We start from the raw sequence: 18,837 nt of genomic DNA on the forward strand, positions 1-18,837 counted from the left end.
AACTCTTAGGAGGATTAGTGGCTTGGCTAGGGGTGGCCCCACCATTAGGCAGAGTGAAACGTTTGCCTCAGACAGCAGATTTTGGTCATAATGAAAGGGCAGTAAATCATTAGCTGTTTAATTTGCTGTTAATTGTATTTTTACTGCCAGGGAAGGGGAGAGGTGCTTTGTGGGATTTTCTGCTCACTTGGCTGGCTTTGGGTACTATGCACGTTGACTTTGGTCACAGGGGGCATTTGATGCTGTGCCTCAGGCAGCAAAATGTCATGGGCAAGCCCTGGGCACGGCCCTGCTTCTTCTCTCATCTTACTCTATTTATTTATTTTTATTTATTTATTACATTTTTACACCGCCCAATAGCCGAAGCCCTCTGGGCGGTTCACAAAAACCAAAATCACCACAAAACAACCAACAAGTTAAAAATACAAATACAAAACACAATACAAAAAGCACAACCAGGATAAAACCACACAGCAAAATTGATACAAGGTTAAAATACAGAGTTAAAACAGCACAATTCAAATCCAAGCTAAAATTAAGTGTTAAAATACTGAGTGAATAAAAAGGTCTTCAGCTGGCGACGAAAGGAGTACAGTGTAGGCGCCAGGCGGACCTCTCTGGGGAGCTCATTCCACAACCGGGGTGCCACAGTGGAGAAAGCTGTGACTCTGTGACTCTGTCACAATTTGGCTGGAATGGCTGCTGGTGGTGTCAGCTGAGAGAAGAGGAACTTTCATGGGGGTAGTCTTTCAGCAGGGCTCTCGTTTCCCCTCAGTACCGCCATTTTTAAAATGATGGTGGAAACCACTCAAGCAGATTCTTCTAATTCCACGTTTCAATAATAATAATAATAATAATCATCATCATCATCATCATCATCATCATCAAATACATATTACATAATTTTCGTTACACCCAAATGCTCATGTTGAGCAGCCATTGTGGGCAGGACAGTATTGCGGTCGGCCCTAGAAGAGACAGCACTGTGGCCTGCTTGCTGACGCACAGAGAGCCCGGTGCTACTGCAGGGGGCGGGGCTTATCAGCCAGCCCCGTGACCCTCTCTCCACAATTGTGTTTTGTTAGCACCCACCTGCCCATGCTAGGATATTAGATAGTGTGGGATCTGCTGGTCACCTGAGGGAGGTGAATAGGATTTTTTTTACCTAAAAGCCTCATTTGGATTATTCGTGTTCATTTGTTTTGTCTAAGCCAAACTATTTGCTGCGGGAGGGGTGCACTTGGCTTCTTGGGGTGGAAATGCATTAATTAAGTTAATTGTTCACAACAGGCAGGCCATTACGGTGGAGGAATTTTGAGGGCGCATCTTTAAGATGAAAAGGGGGCTCCTGGTAGCTGCCACCTAGGGTCCAGGGGCAGTGGAAGACCCCCTTTCAGAGCCCAGGTGGCCCACCCACCTAGAATCTGGGGACTCAGGAGGGCATCCTTCAACACCTCAAGGTGTGTCAGGGGGTGGGACAGTGGCTCGGCTGCCTCTGCCCTCAGGTCAGGTATGCTCGGCCTTCAAGTTTATATTAAGTTAATGTTCAGTAACAAAGTTGTGGCTCCAGTTTGCCCAACCTCTTCATTTCAGGGTTTGATTGTGATAGGGATGCTATTGTTTTTATTTGACGTGATCAGTGCGGGGGAAGTGTAAAACATTGAATTTGCATGTCGACACTTAATTTTCTTATTTTAAGTTTAAATCCATCATTAACAAAAATAAAAAATAAAATGTAAGTCCTTTAAAAGTAGCCACCAAGGTCAACTTTCGAAAACAAAATTAGAAAAATGTTTGCCAAATGTCAAGTTCTGGAACGTTTTCATTTTGCTCCCTTTTATTTATGTTGTGAGCAAATTAATCAGCCTTATCCCATTAGTGGGCTTCAGGCAGAACCAATCATTTACTAGTAGTCATTGCAGTAAGAGCAGCAGGAGGAATCCCATGCTTAGAATAAGCTTAGTATTTCTTTCTCAAGATTAAGCAGAAAAAGGCCAGGTTGTATGGTATTTGCTTGGCGGCTCAACTGCACTGCTAGTACATTGTGTATAACTCCGGGATAAATCTGAAGTACATCCTGCAGTTCCAAGAGCCAATGCAATTAATTCTAAAACAGAGACCCTTTGCGATCGACAGACAACAATTTGTTTATTTGTTTATTTAAAATAAGTCTAGGACAACTTTTACAGGAAAGCCCCTCTCAACACAATGCCCATTTAAAAACAAAAACAAAGTTAAAACAGCACATCAAACATTTCAAAAGCCAGCACTATAGTCACATGAATTTAAATAGCTAACACATCGTTAGCTTAGAAACAGTTAACAATTCAAGACCTGCAATTTAAAACTAGCAGCAATATAAAATATTAGCCCATGTTCGTCATTTATAATTACAGGATGTTTAAAGCACTACAGATACATTATCTTGTTGCAATCCTTAAACAGAGCACAGCATATCTGGATTGCAGTCAATCATATGTTCAACATTGGATCAACGCTGATATTGACATTTTAATCAGTTTTGACACAGCATGAAGTCATCTGTATGGAACATTCGTCACAAATGTACACAGTCAAGGTCTTATTCAATTGCGACGAAGATTATCATATGAATGAAGATGCATAAACACGCTTTTTGATTAATTAGCTCTTACTGGAGACTACTCGATCACCTAAAAATAAAAAGAAAGTGATGAAGTTGCTTGGACCATAATGATTCTCACTCAGCACTTCCTTCCCCCCACTTTTTTAACCTTCTAATATCCTTACTAGTAAAATTTACTCTACATGTTTTGACTCTTTTGGCTGTCTCTGTGTGCAGTGAATTTATTTATTTATTTATTTATTTACTACATTTTTATACTTCTCATCAGCCAGAGTTCTCTGGGCAGTGCCCAATCAAAAACCATAAAATACAACAAGCATAAATTTAAAATGTTCAAAGTTAAAAACGCAATATAAAACCAGCTAAGTTTAAATCCAGGGAAAGCCGGTGTGAAAAGGTATGTTTTCAGGAGGCATTTAAAAGAGGTTATGTTTTCCACCTCCTGAACTGCACAAGGGAGGGTCCTCCAGAGGGTGGGTGCCGCCACAGAGAATGTTCTTTGTGGCGGCATTCCGTTCATTTCGGAATGGCCAGCAGGACCACCTCTGAGGATCGTAGTTGTCATCCGGGTGCATATAAGGGAAGGCGGCCTGCTAGGTATGCTGGCCCCAAGGTGTTTAGGGACCAGCATATACACCCATCACATGATTCCCTCTACATTTGTCTCAAGTTCTCACACAAAGCCTAACTGTGTCTGGGAAAGGGATGTGGGAATCCCTCTTTGGAGTATATTAAAGAACCACGGATGTATGCTTCAACATGTTTTCCAACTGAGGAGCTTCTCAGTTTGTCACAATGGTAGACCATATTTTTTGTATGTAGATGGTCCTAGGTTCATTCACCAATATCCCCAGAGAGGGCTGGGGGAAAGCCCAGTCTGAAGCCCTTGAGAGCCACTGCCATTAAGTGAAGGCAATATTGAACTAGACAGACAAAATGCCTGACATTTGGGCACTAACAAGCAAGAAAACTAAATCATTTTATACTTTTTATTTTATATTATGGTTTTATACTGTTGTTTTATATTTTGAATGGTTTTAATTTTTGTGAACCGCCCAGAGAGCTCCGGCTATTGGGCGGTATAGAAATGTAATAAATAAATAAATAAATAAATAAATAAATAAATTTCAGCACCTAAGGCTTATAAAGGATTCCCAAGGAGTACATCAGAGTAATGCATAGGGCTTACCTTGTACAGGAGTGTAAGAGTAATGCACAGGATAGGGTGACCATATGGAAAGGATGACAAGGCTCCTGTATTTTTAACAGTTGTATAGAAAAGGGAATTTCAGCCGGTGTCATTTGTATGCAGGCAGCACCTGGTGAAATCCCCTCTTCATCACAACAGTTAATGCTGCAGGAGCCCTGCCCTCTTGTCCAGATACAAAAGAGAGCAGGGCTCCTGGGTGATCGCTTTCCCTTCTCTTGTCAAGTGCTTTGCCATGATAGGGCGAGAGACAGAGATTGCACTCCAGAGCTCCTCCTTTGTGCTACAATCCTAAACATACCTACTCAGAGGTAAGCCCCTCGGAACCCCAGGTAAGTGTGTAGAGTATTGCAGCTTTAAAGTATTGCAGCTTTAAAGTGACAGTGGCCACTTTATAGGAGGAAAACAGCTTTGTTTATGCTTATACCCTGACATATTTCCAAACTGGGGATAGCTTGGAAAACAAAGGGCAAAGGGTTTTTGCTAAGCCCTTACATACACATGGCTCTACTTCATGGTTTCAAGAGAGCTGCAGCGACTGGAAAAAAAATACCTTCCCACTTCTCTGTATTCTTTTTTCTTTCCCGGAGCTTGATCTCTGAAGAGGCTCCTCGTGTATGATCCATTTCACTTACGTGCTCCTGAATGACCGTGCTCACTTCGTCATTTGCAAAATTTATTCCACTAATGTCACCAAATGCCTGAAAAAAGCACAGTGTTCAGGACTCATTGGCTGTGGCACAGTCCAGTGCAATATCAAGTTAAAAGAAGCAAAAGTAAGCAGACTTTGGGCATTTATTTTTTTGTTTGTTTAAATTACAGATTAGCAGCTCTTTTGTGTGTGAAATTTGGTACTGTCATGCCAATAACCCAGACTCACAGCGATGTACAATTTGGGCTTCATGGCTGAATTCCGCTCCTGTGCTTTGTAACAATTTTTTTAACAGCCCTGCCAAAACACTCTAAAGGGAGTGCCTTTACAAAGGCATCCACAAATAACATATACAGTGGTAAACGAATACAGTGGCAAATGAAGACTTAAGTACATGTGAAAGGTGAATTCACCTAGGCTTTTGCTTCAGCTCTTAAATAAATATAGCAGAACGAGGTTGTATTTCTTGCACTCAACTATCTTCTTCTTGGAGGATGTTGTCAGCATGGGTATGTGTGTGTCGGGGAGGTGGGGGCTAGGAACCACACAAAATAAATTCTTTAAGAGAAAAATGCTATTGCTTTGGGGAGACATGGAGTATAGCAAATAAAATGTAGATGGGCTATTCACATCTAGAATTATGACTGTTGTGATCCATTGTCATCTCACATCTAGATGATGGGCTACAAGCCCTACTGGAAAGGGACTGATGTGGTATTTCAAGACAAATATAATTGGTATCCTCATTACCTATATAAAGACAGAAGTAGAATAGAGAAGATCTCTCATGGATGTGGCCAATCTATTAGTAGAAGGCGTAGAGATGGGCCATATAGAACAAGAAGCAATTAAGGTCAATCCACCATCTAGATGGAAGGAATGAACAGGCTGGATTGGAGTAAAATATTCTAGTGGTTGACCCAGGCATGGTCAAATTCCCCAAATATCTCTTAAAAGAGATGCAGGAGATGCAAATCCCATAACTTCTCTTAAAATAGTCTCAGCTAAGGCCTTCCCAACCCAGAGGGTAATATTTAAATGGTTCTTCAGTGCTAATGCCAATGACGTTGTGCTAGCATAAACCAATGGTTGTGCCACATCATAACTAGCACAAATGGGGGGAAATGATGATTTGCCACTGAAATCTCTGCTTGGATTTCTCCCTCTGAGATTCTTCAGCATCCTATGACCCTTCAGGCACTGTCTAGGGGGGTCATAGGATCACTCTCTGACTCTCTATTGAAATCAATGGGTCTCAAAAGGACCTAAATTCATGCTCAAAAGGACCTAAATTAATATTCCGTGTAGTTCCATTTACTAGGTACTACTATAATAATTAAATGTTACTAATTTAAATAATAATCACATCCCAGTTTACTTGCTGTAGCAAATTTGCATACAATAAACTCTTGCCTGTGTATAAATATAAATATATAGATGTGCTAAGATTTTGAACAAAGTCTGAATATTACATTAATTGAAGCCCAAGCCATTGGTTTCTGAAAGTGACTCAATGGCAGTAACCTTTTAATTAATCAACTGCGCCCAAAAGTTCACTTCACAGTGTAATTATAAAAGTGAGTAAAATTTATAATTGATGCATTTTGTCAATCTGTGTAGCTGGAAGGTACTTTTTGAAAAGGTTATATTTTTGTTTAGGTAAACTGAACTAATATTGCTTTGCTACTTAATTATCATCATCATCATCATCATCATCATCATCATCATCATCATCATTATCATCATCCTGAAACAGCAATAAGATATTCTAAATAAATATTTCAGGCATGTAAATGTTAAAAATGTGGATTAAACTAGAGGGCTGTATCTAGACATTCTTAGAATAGACTTATTGGAGTCAATGGGACTTAGCTTACTCATGACTAACTTAGGTCTCAGATTTCAATAGGTCTACTCTAAGTATGACTAAATGTGGACCCAAATATAGCTAAGGTGTACTTGGGATGAGTCACAATAAGAGATGATGGAAGAAATTTGTTCAATTCAAATTTTAATGTGAATTTACCTAATTTTGGACTTTTGAACCACTATACAAGCCAAAAGTCATTTATTCTTCAAAATTCACACGTCTCCAAATTTTGCAATAGAGTTCTCCAGTCAAAAACTGCCAATGAAAATGCATATATTAGGGAGAAATAATGTTCGAAAATCTATTGTATTAGGAAAATAACTTGCAAAAATTATTAGGCAAAAAAGGTCCATCAAAATGCATGCATTAGGAGAACTGTGGTCAAGACGGCTTATGAATGTTCAGGCAAAATCTAAAGACAAAACACTCACTGTTTGGGACAGGTCAAAATTAAGATTGGAGGAATTCTCAAAAATTGAAATGAACTGAAGATAGGACTGGGGAAAATGAGAAAGATGGGGGCTGCCTATGCAGTGGCGGGTTGTCGCAGTGATAAACAAAACCCAGGCCCATCCCCTGCCCTCTGCCTGGGTGGACGGTGACCAATCAGGACTCACCATCCACCCAGCCATGCTCCATGGCAAGCCCGGAGTGACGATAGATGGCGGATGCACCGTATCCACCTCGCTCCAGAGAAAAAAGTCAGAGTAAGTCCCCAACTTTTCTTCTTCGCAGCTTTGAGGGAAAGCCCCAGGCTGAATGTGAGGGGGATGCTGCATCGTATAATTGATACAGTGCCACCACCACCCACCCACACACACCCCTGGGGCTTTCCTTGCATATAGACAACCCCTGAGAGGAGGCGAAAGTGGCAGACATGTCCATCCTGAGTCAGAATGGGCCTGTTCAGACAACATGCTAAGCCATGGTTAGGCCGCTAGCCCTTTTGCAGTAAATGGTTAGTGAACGTGTTTGAACTGTGGTTATGTGGCCAACGTGGTTAGGAATGTGGATTTTAAAAAGGACATTTAAAAAAATCTGCGCACAAGTCCATTAATTCCACTAGGTTATCGAATATTCTTCCATGCCATCTAATTTGGACTGTAGTGGAAGTCCTAGCCGCTCTTGTGAAAACCGCTATGTTCTGTTGCAGAAAGCATGCAAGTTAGGAGTTTACTGCATATGAACAAATATAATCACTGATATAATCTGGCTTGCTTTCTATGTGCACAACGTCAGTGGAATCAGTGGCATTGTTCACAAGGCCTTCTCTTCCTAGTACCCAGAGTAACTTTTCAAATCTAAATAGGGTGAGAGTTGCTTTCAAAATAAAGCATTAGGTAATTTGCTTATTTTCCCAGGGAGCACTCACCAGCCGCAAATGTGTAAGTTATTTGAGGGCTGTTTTATATGTCATTACCAGATCCAAGAACAATGCACAAAAGCAGGCAGCCCCTTCATTTGATCAAAGTACAGTTTTCTCAAACAGCCACAAAATATTCAATGTTCCCAAGATTAAATATCTGAATATTGCTTCTGAAGGAACAGCTGTCAGCTTAAATCTAAAGTCTAGTTTGTTTACCAATCGTATTTTATATTTGTTAGGAAATGACACCAAATGGCAATAACGTCGCGGAAAGTGTTCTACTGGGGAATATACATGCCCTTTGGTTACAGTGTACATATCTTTATACATAATGCCAGTATATTTTCTCTAGAATTATGTTAAATATGTAAAAAGCCTTTCCTCATAAAGGTAAAAATGCTAGATGATTCCAAGCTATAATTTAGCATTAGTGTCAAGATTGTTTCAGAAAATAAGCTACAGTTACCGCTTCATTCTTTTTAAGTGTCACTCAGCATACCATATCTGATCTTGCATTCCAAATAAGCCCGGATGATTTTATTCACTTTTCAAGACGAACAAGAGAGCTTAAGCATCATTCGCAGCATATGGATGGATGTAAACGGCTTCACGAAGTAATAGGCTAGCTACCTAAACTGTCTGATCTTATTAGCACTTGCTTCATTTCAAACCATTGTGGTGGTGGTGGGGGAAAGGATTTCCCTTTCATCTTCTCTGTGTTTAGAGTGGTTCTATCTTGGATTTGGGTTTTTCTTTTCTTTCTTTTTTTATTTTGCTAGATAAAGATCATGCTGTTGGGGAAAAAAGGGGGGTTCTGTGCAATATCAAGCTTTACTTACTCTTTAATAAGAAACTGATTTCTTGTTGAGTTAAAGTGACTTATCTTTCCCCCCTTAATAATAAATCAACTCAAGTCAGCAGAAGCCAAGATTAAAATCGTTGTATTGGTGTTATCACTCTACAGACAGCAACATATCTCCAACATGGCTTCCAAATGCATTTAAAATGATAAAACTCAATAATTTTCCATCCTCTCTTACACAACATGAGTACAAAACAAAGGACTGCATGTAAAAACAAAGATTAACTTTTTGGAAAATGATTCTTTGGGTATGGTGACTGGAACTCTCCTTCTCCCCCAGCAGTACACCTGCTTGGTGAGACGTCGGCCTTAGCTAGACCTAAGGTTTATCCCGGGATCGTCCTGGGGTTGTCCCTGCCTGCTCCCGGGATCCTCTGTGTGTCATTTACATGAACAGGGACGACCCCGGGACGATCCCAGGATAAACCTTAGGTCTAGCTAAAGCCGTCATCTCTCTCGCTTTCTCTCACGTTCTCATTCAAATCGCTCCTCCAAAACTACATTTCCCATGAAACCCCTTGCTTAACTCCTCTCATCCCAAACTGAAATGGTTTATGTAGCCAAGAAATATTAATAATGATGAATAGAAAAGAGAAAAATAATGAATAGAAGGTGCTCATTGCATATGTGTGGATTTATTTATTTATATGGAGACCATGAGGAAAGGAGGACAGGGCTCCTGTATCTTTAACAGTTGTATAGAAAAGGGAATTTCAGCAGGCGCCATCTGCTGAAATTCTCTTTTCTATACAACTGTTAAAGATACAGGAGCCCTGTCCTCCTTTCCATATGGTCACCCAATTTATTTATTATCCTGCTTTTCTGCCAAATCAAACAAACAAACAAACAAACAAAAAACTGTGCTCAGGATGGCTCACAATAAAATCAAGACTAAAACCAAAATCTTAATTAAAACACAGCATAAAAGCAAATAACTTAAAAACACAATTAAAAACGCAACAATAAAAAGAACTTAACAGCACCAACCAATTAAAAAAACCCTTCACCAATAGACCAGCTTCTATGCTAAAGGTCTGCCTGGATACAAACATCTTTCTACATTGTCCAGCTGAACAGCATAGAAAGGGCTAAAAAAAACCCTAAAAAGAACTTTGTGCGGTAGCAAAACATAAAACTTAAAATCTCAGAACGTAACAAACATACTCTATGCGATTGCAAACTAGGCTTGAGAAGGGAGAGAAGGAGCTAGAACCTGCCCTGAGTGACCAAGGGGAAAGCAGGTTGCTGAGAAAGGAGAAACAGAGGGGAATGTGAAAAGACGCAGCAGTGAGGTTGTGGTTAAATGAATGTTTTTGGTATATGGCTTTTAGGGTTGAGGAACTTGGACAATCTGGTGTTAGACCACACTAACTCTATAGTTAGTGTGGTTTAGTAGACTAAGGCCAGATCTACACACCTTGGCTTTAGCTAGATGGGGCGAAATCCCGGGGCGATCCCTGGGATTGTCCCTGTGCGTCCACATGATGCACAGGGGATCCTGGAATCAGGGAGGGATGATCTCACCCTATACTTTAGGCCTGCTTTAGGCCCGCCATCACGGTTTGTCCCAGTTCCTCACGGTTCCTCGCGAGGAGCCAGGACCCGCACACAGGGCGCAGAGCTCTTCAGGAGTTCTGCACCCATCAGGGGGTGGGGTGGGGGGAGGGGAAAAATTAAGTTTATTTTTTTTAAAAAAACTACCTTTCTGCGCAGAAGCATTTGTGCACTCTTCTTCTTTAAGAAATTTTTTTAATGGCGACCGTGATGTCCTCGCCTTCTCACGTCATCATGCACCGTGTGTAAACAGAGGGGGAGATTGCGCAATAAAAATGTCGCGAGAGCTTCACCCCTTCGTCCCTCTAGACCACTAGGTCTAGCTGAGGCCCTTGTGTCAAATTACGAACGTGGAATAAAAAGCAGGATATAACACTATGAAAGCAATATATGCAACATGGATTGTGCCCCAACAGTTATCAGTGCACTTCAATACTGTTATAAAGCAGTAGTGTAGATCTAGTCTATCTCTTCAGCAAAGTTGAAACTTGGCAGTGAAATCAAAAGAGAGGTTAGGGGGGAAATGGATTAGAAAGATCAAACTGAAACTTTTAGTAGTATACTAGGATTGCTCAAGAAAGGATGGCAGCATATATTCAGGAAAAAGCAAAGAGAGTGAGCCACTTACAGTAGATGTAAGGCTAAATAGCATTTGACTTTGTAGTTACATTGTGTAAGTATTTCATGTTGTTTACAGTGCAATCCTTTGCATATTTACTTGGAAATAAGCCTTATGGTCTTCAACAGCATTTACGGTCTACTAAGTGTGCAAACTCAGTTACCTGGGAGTAAGTCCATTCAGCTCAATGGGACTTTCTTCTGATTAGACACATAGGATTGCATAGTTAGTCTCTAAAAGGGAGGAGCTCATTGATCCTAGCAAAAATTCAGTGAAGATAATCAACAAAGCGATAGGCCTTTAAATACTGGGTTTAATACTGGGTTCTGATCCTTGAGTTATAATTCTGCCTACACAAAAATGCATGAAAAATAAAATACAGAGACATCCTATTGGCTAGCAGTATGTTAAATACAGTATGATAATCACACTCAGTTTGAATGCAACATTTTTGGGTGTAAGGTTTAGCAATGTTACTGTTACTGATAATAAGACCTTTTTCAAATTGGATGATCATACTCCATGCTGACTAGAGCATGCTGGATGTTGTAGGCCATTTTTCTGTCTAAACATGCATAAGATTGTGTTCTTCATCATGCTTAGAATAGTCTCATTGGAATTCAGTGGGACAAGTAAGTCATGACTAACTTAAGTCTCATTGATTTAATGGGACTGCTCTAAATATGACTAAATTTGGATCCAACCCCATGAAAACAAAAGGTCAAATACATTTATGGCACATTCGTATGCATGTTTAGAGTGTGAAAAAGGCCTATAACTCCTGGCATTTTCCAGCCAGATTGCAACCTTAAGGAAAATAATCATTTTACCCCTGTCCTGTCCTGTTTGGCTACAGATACAACCCATTTCTGCTGACGTCATTCCATGCACTTGAAATCATGCCAGCTTTCTGTATTCGGTTTTTATCAGTCTACCTGGGGAAAAAGGATAGGCCTACAGTAGACCCTTTTTATGCCATTTCTTAATTTAGATTATAAGAATCTCACTTGTCTATGAAATTCCAGTATTTCATGACGGGGATATCATTTTTGTGTCATTCTGAATGTTTTATGTGATAATAGTCAAGAAAGGATGATGCTTTAAAAATGACTTATGTATGCAATACTTGTCAATGTTAGCAAATTGAAAAAATACCCTTCAAGAACTCAACTAGCAGCTTTTCTCCAGTTTGAGAAACTGGCTTTCAGCAATACCCTTTGCCTCCTCAGTTTGTGTACAATGCGATGTTACTCATGCGTTTAAAATAAATAGCCTAGAAATGCTGACACACATTGTTGTTAAAAAGAGAGAAAGAGAGATTTGCTTCAAGTGAATTTATCATGCCACATGCTACATGAATAAGCAAAGTTCTTAAACCTAAAAAATATTCATAGTCTCATGGTTGAGAAGGACAACTTCTGCCACCAGTGCTTCTTCCTTCCAAATGCAATATCTCCTCCTAGCATCCCCACACACAATTAATATTTCTCACCGCCCTGCAAACTCTCTACTACACAGCTTATCAGCCTCATGGAACAAGAGAAAAAGCATAAAACAAAGACAGGAGCACAATTACTACTCTTGAAATCGATGGGAATTGAACTACTTGTGTGATCCCTGTTCCATTTATTCTAATAGTAACATCATTCTAATAGTACTGCAAGGGTAAATCTTTCTCAACAGATACAAACTTCACAAATCTGAAATTAACAAATAACAACAACAACAACAACAACAACAACAACAACAACAACAGGCAGTATCCAACACTCCTGCTCCACTTATGTGATTGATGTAAGTAACCTCTAGCACTATGTCAATAGCAGAAGCTGGCACGACAAGTTCCAGGCCACCTTACACTATTGGTGCAGTGCTAGAGGTTGCTTACACTACTGCGATGTCAATGGCATAAAGGGAGCAGCAGTGTTGGATACTGCTCAGTGTCTATTTACAAATTAAGTATTAAAAATCCAGATTATTTCTGTCTGTCTGTCTGTCTGTCGAGAGAGAGAGAGAGAGAGAGAGAGAGAGAGATCCAGCCATGTCTTATTAACGTTAAACGTTTTTATGAATCTGTGATTCTATGATTCTACTTTTTAATTTAAAAATAAACTTCCAGGGTGACTTACAGAGTTAGAAATATAAAATAAATATAACCCACAAAATAATACAATAATGGAGCAATCTTATGACAGCATCTGGGGGACATAGAATTGTTTAGTTTCTGCGTTCCAAGGTCAGAAACAGGGCTCTGACCTCAGAACCCAGAAGGACTAACACTGGACACAACCCTAAATACATAACTGATCCGAAGCAGGTATTTAAATATGGGGGAAGAAATCTCAACAGACAAAACTGCTACCTTCATGTTGTTGCTTTTCTTGGACACTTTTTACTGCAGTTCTGTACTTTTTGATTGCCTGTGGATCTCCCACCATGGGTCCCCGAAGATCATGCTGCTGCCAACTGCCACCTGGATCTGACCTCGTCTCTCTCAGCTCCCTCCTGGTAGTGCTCTTTGGTAGTTGCAGGTGTGGCTTGAAAGTCCCTTACTGTACATGATGCTCAAGTCAAGTGCAATATCTTCACATCATCTTGGCCACTCCCAGCATTAAGTGTGATAGGACAATGAGAAAAAAAGAACAGTTGTTCTCCTTGAAGAGCTCATGAGCTAGACATCGCTTCTGAGCTAGAATTTGCCCACTCTTGGTATGCATTAATGAAGGACAATACTTAGCTCTGAGGAGTGGTTTATGTGGAATGCTATCAGGTGACTAGTTCAGAATTCCTAGTCGCTTTGGTAGCATTTGGCCATAACAATTCCATCATATTCAAAAGAGATGTGTGGTCTTACCTCAACAATAGCACCGCTGGGCAGCCTAAGGAAATGCCTGTACAGTTTTTGAAAGCCCCCAAGATGAAGCGTGTATATAACAACATGAACAGTGATGCCTCCCAAATGTCCTACAGATTTGAAGATGTCACCTTGATGACGGAAGTCACTGCTGGAGATATCAGGCTCCTTTACATGTTCTTTCCAGAGATAGTCATAGACAACCACCTAGTGAGGTAGAGACCCTTTGGTTAATTATTCATTTCTAAGAAGAGCTTAGCCAAAATTCAATTATTTCACAATGGCAGAACAATTCCATCATTCTGGGAGAGGAGAATCCATGGTGCAACCTCCATCAAATCCAGGTGGGGCTGTTTTTTCCTTCTTCTTTTCCATCTTTGGGTGGGGAATTCTGATGTTCTCTCCCACTGATCCCAATGGGAAAGGAAAGAAGTACACCAGCCCCATGCAAGACACACATTCTAAGTGTGTGTTATGAAAACAGGATGCTTTGGAAGTGGCAGATCCAAAGATTTCCCAATCCACTCTTGGGTTGTCCCCTTTTTGCCACCAATGCCATTGCAGCACTGACAGCACAGATGGTGAATGTTACACAGGGAGATTTCCTCAACACATGGACCTTCCATTCTGTATATGGAGAGAAATATTATGGCCCCTCGGACACCTCCCCCACCTAAGTATATTAACTCATATAGGTTGGTATGAAAAAAAATGTCTTATTTAGAAAGGGAAGTACTATTCATTTAAAGCCATCTTCCTTTCATGCATAGGAGCATGACATCCCATGGAAACTAGGAAATGTGTCTTTCAAAATATCTTTAAAGTGATATGTCCATTCGGTATGGAATAATTCAGAACACATCTCTTTGAAGGAGTAGAACGGTTTGTATCTAATGTGTCCTGAATAACCTGAAGTAAGTGCCAAGAAGAAGACTCTGCTGTCATCTGAAATCTCTATCGTGAAGTTAATCAAAAATGTCCACTCATCTCTTCATTGGCCAAATGTGGCATCATAAATCTGCTGAGACAGACTAGTCAAGAGAAGCTGCATATAGAACATGTCAGAGGCATTGCAGACAGCTCAGATCTAGATTCAAAGAGATGACAAGAGACCACAAAATGCCAGAACAGCATCCAGTAATCCTTAAGTGAATTCCATCTTTCAGCAGAAAAACAAATTAAGGGCAATAATTCAGTGATAAGAGACAGGCCGGAACAGGTTCAAAATGCTGAATATTTCACAGCACTGTTTAATTAAAAGAGGAGCACGACGCTTTTAATTGCACTGTAACCATTTCAGCCTGAAATTAAGGCTGATGTGAATGCCCTTGCTGTTGATTTAAGTTGTTATAATTACAAAATATTACAAGGATTGAACACACAGATAACACTTGAATGGAGCTTTCCAGTGCATATTTTTTCTTCCTCCATTTATCGGGTCTCTCAGCTTCCTGCCGGATTGTATGGGAAGTGGGGAAGAAGCTCATAAAATTGAAATCTGCCCATATGCTTTAGCAAGCCTCACAAGGATCTAGAATTTTATTCCCAATGTAGTGCATTTTTACTTGTCTACAAGATATATATTTTTAGGGTTCTATCTTATGCATTTTTAGACCGGGGTGGGTGGGTGGATTCTACAACTGCCAACATTCCCCATTTTCTGACATTGGCTTCCTCCATGTTGGCAAAATGCCCTTAGTGAACACATAAAAGGTCAGGAAATAAAATTGCATGCATGCAATCAGGAAATGATATTGCATGCATGCTAAAACTTAGAACAAATGTCCACTTGTGGTGGGTATGTATCTGCAACAGGGATTTCCCCAGAAGTGCCGCACTCAAAGATCAAAACGTCCAATGCAACTCTTAAATGCCCAAGACTCTTATCCCACAGGAATGCATCAAACAGAGAATTTCCACCACATGCTGCTTACTGTCATTTTTTAAAACAACAACAACACTTGGTAAAAATTCTACCTTCCATTCTTATTGGGACAGGAATCCTGAACATTTAAAAAGTGTACCAAAGGTGTTTGTACACACACAGTGTCACTGAATAGTTGGAGAATGTGAGCACAGAATGAAGACAAACTGGTGATAAGCTTTATGACATTCTCACTTTCAGTGGTACTATTCCAGAATGAATTATATGATAGCCATATTTTGGGCACTCAATGGGAGCCTTCCCTAAGATCCACAAAAATGGAACATGGGAACCTTGAGCCAATAATGCTTTCTTGGTACTAATTATTTTGGGACTTCTTGGGTATGAGGAGTCAACTTAGGAACTTATTCGAAGGGAGGGTTATAAATTCCTATTATTAATAAATATTAATATATATGACAGACAGTGTTGACAGATACCTTTATCAATTCCAAGCAAGAGTTCAGTGTCTGAATCCCTGCTATTCTCTAAAGACTGATATTCAGGCACACATATATTTAAGGAATGGCATTTTTTCTGCATGAATAAATGGTTATAAGCTTTCAAGTTTAGCTACAGGCAAATAAAAATGTGTGTTTATTTGATAATATTTATTTATTCTTCACTGAAAAGTTTCAGTCACACTTCCAAGAACGACCTCACTAACTAGTCCCTAATCTTATAAAATATGGGGTGAAGCAAGGCAATTATATGTTTGCTTGCATTAGTGGTAAGTATCTCTCTGCAACAGACATCTATAAGTGATGGAGCTGAATGATCCTGTTTTCCATAAAGTCTAGCAAATGGGAATAACTTATCATCAACTTTGGGCCTGTATAAGATGTTTGGAAAAGAAGGTTATGATTTTTGTACTGGGAAAAGGGGGTGGAGAGTGTGGCGTTACACCCCACAAGTCAGTTCCCTAATGTATGTCTAGAATTTGTAAGTCTATTGTGTTTAGAATGTTGACCTGAGTGGGTGGAGATTGAATATGGCTATAGGGCAGTATATAAATGTAAATAATAATAATAATAATAATAATAATAATAATAATAATAATAATAATAATATCTTAGGAGGGGGAAGGAGGATATATAAGGGAATGACTGAGGTGATAGGGTGGGTGTTTTTAAAGTACTTTGGTAGGAGGGAGAATGAGAGGATCAGGGTAAAGAGGGTTGTCTTTTGAGTGTAGTGTGCAGATAGTCAGTTGGTGTATATTAAACAATCCTGATAATAAAGAAAGTTCAAGAGTGAAGATGTGAGAGAAAGGAAAGTGTGTATGAGAAGAGAGAAAGGATTGGATGAGAGGTTTTAACAAAGATCTGAAAGTTTTATTATGAATCAAAGGCCGTTGTTAGACCAGGCGTTAGTGCAGTGTGAGGCCTGGTTTCCCTCCTGTGCATCCAGATGACGCACAGGGGAATCTGGGGTCAGGGCACGCTAAAACCTGCCTTAAGCCGGCATAAGCGGATTCACTTATGGCCCATTTTTTCCACAGCCCCAGCCTGAGGCCGGGGTTGCAGAACGTCTAGCAGGGTCCGTGGCTTTTTCCGGCTGCTCGCTTACTTGCGAGTAGCTGGGAGAAGCCACGGACTGGGCACAACGCTCATAGGAGTGCTGTGCCCATCGGGCCGGGGGGGATCCAGGGGGGGAAATAGGGGCCGTGGGGGAAGGCCGGATGTGGCAGGAGAGGGGGGAGAAGGATGGGCATCGGCCCTGGCAAGCGCGGGGGGGGCGGGGGAATGACGGGCATCAGACCTGGCAGGAGAGGGGGGGAGAAGGATGGGCATCGGCCCTGGCAAGCGCGGGGGGGGAGAAGGACAGGCATTGGACCTGGCAGGAGAGGGGGGGAGAAGGATGGGCATCGGCCCTGGCAAGCGCGGGGTGGGGTAGGGGAAGGACGGGCATCGGCCCTGGCAGGAGGGGGGGAGAAGGACGGGCATCGGCCCTGGCAAGCGTGTGGGGGGAGATCGGGGACGGGGACAGGCCTGCCAGACAGGGGGGAGGATGAGCGAGCGGGCAGGGGGTAATCAGGGGCAGGGGGAGCGGGGGGCCCTTTATTTTTTAAAAAAAACCACTTACCTTGTGCGGAGTTGCGCTCCGGCGCACATGGCCCTTTAAATCTAAATCAAAATGGCGGACGCGACGGGGCTTCCCCTTGCCCCATCGCGTCTTACTTCTGGAAGATGGCGACGGCGCGCGCTAGCTGTAGCACACCGTCGCCCTTCCTGCCTACTGGATTATCCGGCAGGTCTAGCAAGGCCCATAGTTTGTGAACACTGAAATAATTTTTTATTCAGTTTGTTTTACTACCACAAAAATCCCACGTGTCTCCTTCGCATTTATCATCTGCAGTTATATACATATAACAACTGTTCTGACATTAATTCACCATCAGCACATATAATTCACAGCACATTATTTTATTCCTGAAATTATTCCTGTTTAACCCCTTTCTCCACATAGTTTGTAGAAAGGTGGTGTTTGTCCCTCACCTCAGGCTTAGCTTGAGCAGGGAGTGTCCGCGGACAGGCCTGTTGTAAAGAGCCTGTGTCGTGGCATAAGGCGCACCAAAACACAAGGCAAAAAAGAAAAAGAAAGAAAAGAAAAGAAAAGAAAAGGCAAAGCATCAAAATGGCAGTGACGGATATTTCACGAGTAGGGATGGATGAAGATGCCATTTTCAGTTTCCTCCTGTTTCTCATTTTTGCAGTCTTAAATTCGGATTATCCCATACTGTGAGATTTTTTTCCCCATTTTAACTTTGGCTCATCCAAAACTTTGAGATTTTTTTTAACGTTTGCATGAAAATTTGTATGCCTTTTTGTTTCTTGGAATATATGTATTTTTGTATGCACCTTGGGCTAATCACATTTTTGGAAGCACGTTTCTTAACATAATGCATTTTGAACATTACTTTCATTAATACATGTACTTTTGTGTGTATTTTCACCCAATTAAAATGTGAACCAAACAACCCCCCCACCCCTACTCCTGAGGAAGGTACATACATTGGACATTTCACATCTCTGAACATTTCCTAATTCTTATAAAGTTACCTATATCTAAGCACCATTTTCTGTATAGGCTTCTAAATGCCATGGAATGTGACACTTACCTGATAGGATCGTTGGCAGTATAGTACCCATGAATAACACCAACACTTTTAAGTATTGGTGTGGACTCTAGAAACACAGTCCCCAGTGTGTTGAATCTGCATATTCTGAAGCTTGGCCAGAAGCATGCCTTACCCTTCCACATGCCTGCCTACATAAATGTGGAATGCCATGTGTCACCTGAATCATGTTTGCATACATCTAG

At 40.9% G+C, this 18,837-nt stretch overlaps 1 protein-coding gene across 1 annotated transcript in view; it reads right to left on the minus strand.

Moving 5' to 3' along the window:
• Positions 1-2,643: 2,643 nt before the first annotated feature.
• Positions 2,644-18,837, minus strand: part of LOC134401268 (uncharacterized) — a 182,981-nt gene continuing 166,787 nt past the window's right edge. The window contains exons 16-18 of the mRNA XM_063130017.1: positions 13,590-13,796; positions 4,366-4,513; positions 2,644-2,672 (exon numbers count right to left, since the gene is read on the minus strand). Coding sequence (XP_062986087.1) covers positions 2,644-2,672; positions 4,366-4,513; positions 13,590-13,796 — 384 coding nt within the window. The remainder of the gene's footprint in view (positions 2,673-4,365; positions 4,514-13,589; positions 13,797-18,837) is intronic.

The sequence above is a fragment of the Elgaria multicarinata genome, chromosome 7, assembly GCF_023053635.1.
Source record: "Elgaria multicarinata webbii isolate HBS135686 ecotype San Diego chromosome 7, rElgMul1.1.pri, whole genome shotgun sequence".
Lineage (NCBI taxonomy): Eukaryota > Metazoa > Chordata > Lepidosauria > Squamata > Anguidae > Elgaria > Elgaria multicarinata.